Genomic DNA, 7,402 nt, shown 5'->3' with positions numbered 1-7,402 from the left:
CTCACACCTCGAGAACACATATCTCCTCTCATCGCCCACCACGCTCACTAGACAGATCACTCAACTCATGTCTAACTGGCAAGTCACAATAGATCCTAAGTCCACGGAATAATCCTCTATCTCCACATCACTTCTCCCAACTTAAGTGGATAATGGGTCTCCATCTAACAGAAGTGATAGAAGTGTCTCTCTCACACTCCACCTGATCAGGGTGTTTTTCCAGATAAAGGATCCTAGACATTTGATCACATCTCCACTCGTGATCCAAATGTCACACTCCACATCCCCGGTACAAACCAACATGTACTTCTAGGCATCTATACTCCACCTTACCAAAAGACACACAACACACTGTTAATGCATCTCAAACTCACTATGGCAAATTAACACCTTTCGATGACCACTTCACGGATGCATTTTTTTTGTCTGTGAAATCCTTTGTTTTTTTATAGTGAGTTTAAACTCGTGAATTGATTAGTTTATGACATCTACAATTCCCACAACATATATTCAAATTAAATTTGTTGATAACACAATTTCACCTATTTTATTCACAAAAATTGGCTATTTTGAGTTATTGTATATCATTCCTCTTCTGGAAAATTTGTTGGACCACGATACACGAGTGGTAGTTCTATACCTTAATTGGACTAATATTTTTGAAGTTGCCAGTGCTGATAGGTACATGTGAGATTCGAACCATGGTAGTAAGCTTCCAGAATTTTATTATACTGTGAAGTCGTTTTTGTGGAAATGCAACTCTATTAAATTGACACTTTCAACTCGATGGAGACACGTGGCTGAACCATGGCTGTTGGATTGAATCTCGAACCTTCCATTATAACGTGCCTTTTCACTTGGCACATTAATCACTCCACTACGCGTTTTGACTCTTGGCCTTTGAGAGAGAGAGAAAACCCCTCTTCTGGTTAGGGTTTGTTCTGCTCGATTATGTGGCTCAAATCTCTGATTTTGAGGCCTTAAATGTGAAAGTCTTAGTGATTTCGTTTAGATATTCTGAGTGATTATCTGTAATGGTTTGTGTCCTCTTCTGTTGTGATGTTTTGAGAGGGACGCAGTGAAGCTTCTTTGTGATTCTTCGAAGGTTTTGAGTCGATCTTGAGAGATAAGTATCTTTGCTTCATCTCAGTGTATTTGTTGAACTCTTGTAACCCTTCGTTGCCATTTTTGGCTATTATAGTGCAACCGAGCGTAATCCAACTTGTTGGATGCTCAACGGGGGATGTAGACGTTAGATGTGGTCGCCGAACCTCCAGGACTTAGGCCGAAAGAAATCTTGTGTTAATTCTTTAATTTTCTGCACAGTTTACTTTTGGTCGATTTCAATTTCTTGCTTCTCATTTTAATATTGTGTGACATTTGCCTTACAGTACAGTATCAAAGTAGACAAAATCTTGACTTAAAATTTAGTCAGTAGCATTATTCATTACTCATTTATAAAATTTAGGATGTGTGACATATGGATTAAAAATAAATCTAACTTGACGTGGGAAGATGATCATATTCAGTGAGTATCTTTATTCTAGTTCAAAGCATGCTTACTTTACAAATAATCTCCAAGATCATCCTGCAGTTGATTAACTTGCATTCTCGACTCTAAATCTTCATTCTAAAGCACTCCACTGGTTTTTAGTGCAATTTCATGCACGAGTTTTATCCATTTAAGCCATATACTTAATTTGCATGTTTACCGCTATTGATCGAGTCAATACATTACTGTTAACTATTATAGCTCAGAGACCCACGACCTCAAGTAACCTTCCGGAGTAGTCAAATCAGTTTGGGGGCGTGGACATACTTGCAGCGAATTTGGGAAATGACTACAAGAGATAAATCGAAAGAAAAATGTACCCTTTCAGGAATGGACGCGAACCCTTAAGCTACTAAGAGTAGAGAGGGGTCGAGTCAATCCCATGGGGACGACTCACAACTCATTTCCTCAATACTAATATTAACTGTTTAAACTTTTAGACAAAACGCAGTTCATTTAAGCAGCAACCGTTTTCAATTTATTCTGATAAGGCCAAAATCTATTTCACTTGTACCGATGCATTAACTTGCATTTATATACAGAACATTATTGAGTAGCAGACAATTGGATTCAGATACAGAGACACACATAATGTTTGTAAAATATATTTATACCGAGGGAGAGAGTGAAGGGGTGGTGAGAAGAAGCCACGACTCTCTTATTACCCAGCCCAAGAAATAGATGGATAGGGACGTAATCTGCTGCATTCATTGCATTTTGCAAAAGCAAAGTTTTTTTCTTATTATTTCTGGTTGTATATGACTCGTACCCGTTTACCCATAAATTCTTACATCATCACACCGCTTCATAAACAAGTCTCTGCACTTTCAAGAAAATTCTATTGCATTTCTTGAAGTGTTTCCTTTGTCTGAATTGGACATTGATATAATCTCATTCTTTGAGAAAACATGAATAAAACTCTGCATTTGGCTTTCGGTGTTTTTGGTACTATTTTCCAGTTCCATTTATCTTTCTTTCTAGCAGAATGGAGTGACGGTGGTCGAGTTTGAATTTATCGAGAATAAGAATTCATTGTGATTGTATATATCTTTCTTTAATTATTCAAGAGGGATTAATTGAATCTGTTTTTTTATGAACAGGAAATGCTACTGGATTATTTCTCTTCTTGGCTCCAACGTAAGTATTCTCGACCCCATGAAATCGCTAAGTCCACGCATGTTCCGGCCGGAGTACTAATGGAAAAATGTTACACGTAAGAACCATGAGCAAGTGAATATGGTTCTCATCCAAATTTAACTAGAACTAATATGAACTCTTAGCTTGGTCCAGTTCGATTCAATTATGAGGAAAAATCTCCCTAATCACCACCATCACCACGCACACCTTCCTTTAAAGAGAAAAAGAAAAAGAAAAGAAAACTTGCCCATGTGAACATTTTTTACTTGAAATTTATTTTCAGGTATTTAGGAGTCTTTAATCAAAAAAATTCTTGTTATTTATTTTTCTTAACTTTTACAAATTTATTGCAGGATTACATTCAAGAGGATAGTCATGAAAAGATCAACAGAACAGTTCTCAGGCATACCCTATGTTATGACATTGCTAAACTGCTTGCTTTCTGCATGGTACTTAATTTTACACTATGATTATTGCGTCCTGAAATTCAATCTTAAAAAGTCAACTTCAAGCAAGTATATATTGATTATAGTTTTTGATTTAAGAGGCGGGGGGCTTCTCCCTAGCCTGTGTTTGACTCATGTTTATAACACTCAATACTTTGATTCACACATTCGAGACACTCACACGTGCTATTTACATCTCCACTATAATTCAAACCATATATAAGCACTTCTAAACAAGCTTTAATATATCCCGTAAGATGGTCACTAGCTTTATTGGACACCAACACTAGAATTCAATAGCTCGTTTAAGTTATCATACTATATTGAGTCCTAATATTCATTTTCAAAAGTCAACTTTATTAAAAGGAGAAGTCTAATTGACTAAATTACCCTTGAATGTGCTATTACTCGATTTTTAATTTTTCTGGTCAAATGATTGATTTAAACAGGTATGGTCTCCCATTTATATCGCCAAACAACATATTGGTGTCAATAATCAATGGCACTGGTGCAGCAATTGAATCACTTTATGTACTCATTTTTCTAATATTTGCACCCAAAAAAGAGAGGGCCAAGATATTTGGACTGCTTGTGGTCATTCTTGCTGTATTTTCAGTTGTGGCATTTGTTTCTCTGTTTGCCATCCATGACTCGCACAAAAGGAAGCTTATTTGTGGATTTGCTGCTACAATATTCTCTATCACAATGTACGCTTCACCTCTATCAGTCATGGTAAGATCTTTACAGTTTATAAGTAGCATGTTAGTACGGTAAATTTGTCGAGACTAGACAGATTGAGATTGAGAATCACGTGACACGTTTTGTTCATTTTTTGGTCTAGTCGCGTCTAGTACTCCATTGTACAAAATGTACCCTAACATTAGTTAAATGATGAAAATGTTAAATTTGCTGACATCCTACTCAAATTTGAGCATCAAATGAACAAAGAATTACAAGTTTAACCCATTTGACCATTGCCTCAACTCTTTGGCCAACTCGCTAACATTCAAAGTTTGCATCATTGTCTATTACTCAAGTTTCAATGTGAATTGGACCTTTAACTATGAAATAGGAGCTTAGTTAATATGTTCAACCTTCAGATTGAGATCTTTGGTCAACTTGTACTCGAAGATAAAATTTTGAGTGTGACAATATCTAGTCAATTTTGAGTTCAGTTGCACAAAGACCTAAAAACATGAGCTTATTTAGCCGATTCGACGGTTGGGTATAGACTCTTTGGTCGACTTGAACTCACACTCAAAGTTGACTAGAAGCCTGCCACGTAAATTCAGCGTCAAAAAATTGATATGGGTTGTTTAGATAACTATTGGTAATAGTTACATTATTGATGTGAAGTTTACATGTGCAGAGGATGGTTATTAAGACAAAGAGTGTGGAGTTCATGCCCTTCTTCTTGTCCCTCTTTGTTTTCTTATGTGGTACTTCATGGTTTATCTACGGACTAATCGGGAAGGACCCTTTTCTTGCGGTAGGTAATTGTCATCAAATTTTCTCATTTGTCTTTCTTTTCTATTTATCAGCATAAGTTTTTAGACGATGTGGTTCAATCAAAATGAGAATATAATTAGTTGAGATTGACCATGATGATGCAGGTGCCAAATGGTTTTGGATGTGGATTAGGAGCAATGCAGCTAATATTATACTTCATTTATCGTGGCAACAAAGGTGAAACCAAGAAACCTAACAAGGATGAATCTCTGGAAATGGGCCTAAGCAAGCCCAATCCATAGAATGGTTTGATCCTTAATTTCTTGTTTTCGGAAATAATTAAAATCATCGTGGTGAAGTGATATAAATTTGGTAAAGACAACACAACTGAATTAGATGGCTACCACGGTTTTTTCGAGGCTGAGATAGGTCGATATCTATGATTCCAAATGCCGAATAAAAGACGAAAACAATAGGTTATTTTGCATGCTGGCATCTACCTTTGAAAATTTTCATTTCGTTAAATTTTGGTCGTCTAATCAGTCATTCATTTTTTCTCAATATCTAATAGGGTTGACCCTTCTAAACCCACTTTTCACATTGGCCTAAAGTTAAGCACTTTGAGCACGAGAATTGATCAAAAACATCCTTCAAGGCAGTTTGGCAGCATCTAATATTTAGACAAGTAATTATTGGAGCCTGCAACAAGAAATTTTGTTAAATTTTGGTCTTCTAATTAGTCATTTAATTTTTCTCTATATTTAATAGGGTTGACTCTTCTAAACCCACTTTTCACATTGGCTTATAGTTAAGCATTTTGAGATATTTATTTTAACTCAAACAAGTTTCCAAATTATTATCTAACATAAATTATTACTAATAGTTTTCTTGTTTAATTTATTAATTCTCACTTTGGTGAGCATGTCTAGATTAAAGAAACTATGTCAAGGTTCAAATTTATTGAGCTAAAGATTAAAATTTAGATTTTAATTTAAGTCAAAGTTAATATTTCATTTTAACCATACATTTCTGAGGATCCACATCTCTTTGGTAAGATATTTCATCAACTTTTATTAAAATTTATTAAAATTTTGATTTTAATTCTCATTAAACAGGAGCTAAATTTCTCTCATTTGTGTCTAAATTGAATTGACTTTTCTATTCTTCCAACTATTCCATTTTATCAGATCTACTTTTTCATCATCCCAGTACCCAGAGAAAGTGCCACTTCAAATTTGGAACATTTTTGAAGGTCTAGACAATAATCAAGTCTAGAATAAAATTTTAATTCATAAACTTAGGGAGTGTTTGATAGCATGGAAATGGAAAAAAAAGAAAGAAAGATGGAATTGGAATTGGAAATTCCAACTTTTGGTTTTTGATACCTTATATTTTCCATGGAATTGCATTTCTTGGATTTCTTGGAACTTGGAATTTTCCTTGTTTTAGTGGAATTTGAATTCTCACCATATACCCTACTGTAGCGATTATTATTATTTTTTTTCGTTTTTTTTTTGTTGGTAATGGAAACCAATTCTAAGAATTATTGTAAAAAAATATTTCCCTTTAATTGACAATTTTCATGTAAAACAAAGTCAAATGACCATTAAAAAATACTTTATTTCAACATTTTCCACGTGAAAAATTATACCAATCAAACACAATAATTTACAATTCTCAGGAAAACAATTCTAGATAATTCAATTCCATGTAATTCATTTTCTAGGTAATTCAATTCCATCTTTACAATCAAACGGACCCTTAACGAAATTACTCAATCAAGGAGTTGGAAAATCACGTCACGTGTGATCAATTTTGTAGACCAAATTGCATGTATCATAAAGAATTTGAAAAAAATAAAAATAAATAAAGGTTGATAAGGAATCCAATTCAAAATAAAAGCATATTAAACAACAAAATATAGAACGCAAATAAATGTAGAAATGTATCTTTGGGTTGGGTATGTACATGGAGTATTGTACTTTTTTAAATTATGAATAAACCATCGGGACAAATGATGAGGTTGTCAAAGTACAAAAATGTCATTTGTACATCATTTTTTTTACATCAATTTTCACACTTCCTCACAAAAGTGGGGTCCACTTGCATGTACGTGCGTGCTGTGAAAAAAAGGTGTACTTGTAGAATGGTTCGTCAAAGTATTACTAACATAGTTAATGACCTGATGTACCTACTGCTGCTTCAGCCTGACAAAGTTATAAAAATGTAGAAAAGCATTTTTGATATGTTGAACTGATATGTATCGATTACTTATAAGTTAGTTTATGATGTTCATATCCATCTCAAATGGCACAATGATAAGAATTCCAATCAAAGCAAAATTAAATAAAGTGAATCGATATAGTGCTAGAACGCATTAAATAACTTGAATTAAGTTTTGCTGTCAAATATTTTCTAAATTTGTGTACATATAGAAGGCATTTGATAAGAATGTGGAACTTACCATTTACATGAAGTGGCGCATCACAGGCCAAAAATAAAATAACAAATTCGTCCTCTCTTAAATAGTTTGAGTCCTTATCTGGTTTAAATAAAAATAATATTTTTTGAAAATTTTAATAAAAGTTAATAAAATATTTTGTTTAAATGTAGATAAAAATTGTGGGTTCTATTAAATGTGTGACTGAAAATTAGTTTGAAAAAAAATAAGTTTCAAAAAATATGTGCCAAACCTCGACTAAAATTTAGATGAAATAGTTTAGTAAATTGTAATAATTAACTTATACATGATCAATTGCGTCTTTGTATTGGTAGTTTTTCTCTTACGATAGGATACATGATAACTCGGATAAGCTAC

At 33.8% G+C, this 7,402-nt stretch overlaps 1 protein-coding gene across 1 annotated transcript; it reads left to right on the top strand.

Annotated features, from left to right (window-relative positions):
• Positions 1–2,067: 2,067 nt before the first annotated feature.
• LOC111373172 (bidirectional sugar transporter SWEET1-like) lies at positions 2,068–5,880 on the top strand. Its single transcript, XM_022995675.1, has 6 exons — positions 2,068–2,497; positions 2,653–2,689; positions 3,043–3,138; positions 3,585–3,867; positions 4,505–4,624; positions 4,749–5,880. The coding sequence occupies exons 1-6, from the start codon at positions 2,461–2,463 to the stop codon at positions 4,884–4,886; spliced, it is 711 nt and encodes a 236-aa protein (XP_022851443.1). The 5' UTR covers positions 2,068–2,460; the 3' UTR covers positions 4,887–5,880.
• Positions 5,881–7,402: the final 1,522 nt, after the last annotated feature.

Source organism: Olea europaea, unplaced genomic scaffold (assembly GCF_002742605.1).
Source record: "Olea europaea var. sylvestris unplaced genomic scaffold, O_europaea_v1 scaffold1076, whole genome shotgun sequence".
In the NCBI taxonomy this organism is placed as follows: Eukaryota; Viridiplantae; Streptophyta; class Magnoliopsida; order Lamiales; family Oleaceae; genus Olea; species Olea europaea.
This window is presented reverse-complemented; position numbering and strand designations above follow the sequence as displayed.

What these genes read in the sequence shown, in the direction of transcription:
- LOC111373172 (XM_022995675.1), top strand. Translation starts at nt 2,461, where the DNA reads ATGAATAAAACTCTGCATTTGGCTTTCGGTGTTTTTG. An exon ending in CTTCACCTCTATCAGTCATG is followed by an intron (nt 3,868 to 4,504) that starts GTAAGATCTTTA and finishes TTACATGTGCAG; the next exon opens with AGGATGGTTATTAAGACAAA. An exon ending in GGAAGGACCCTTTTCTTGCG is followed by an intron (nt 4,625 to 4,748) that starts GTAGGTAATTGT and finishes ATGATGATGCAG; the next exon opens with GTGCCAAATGGTTTTGGATG.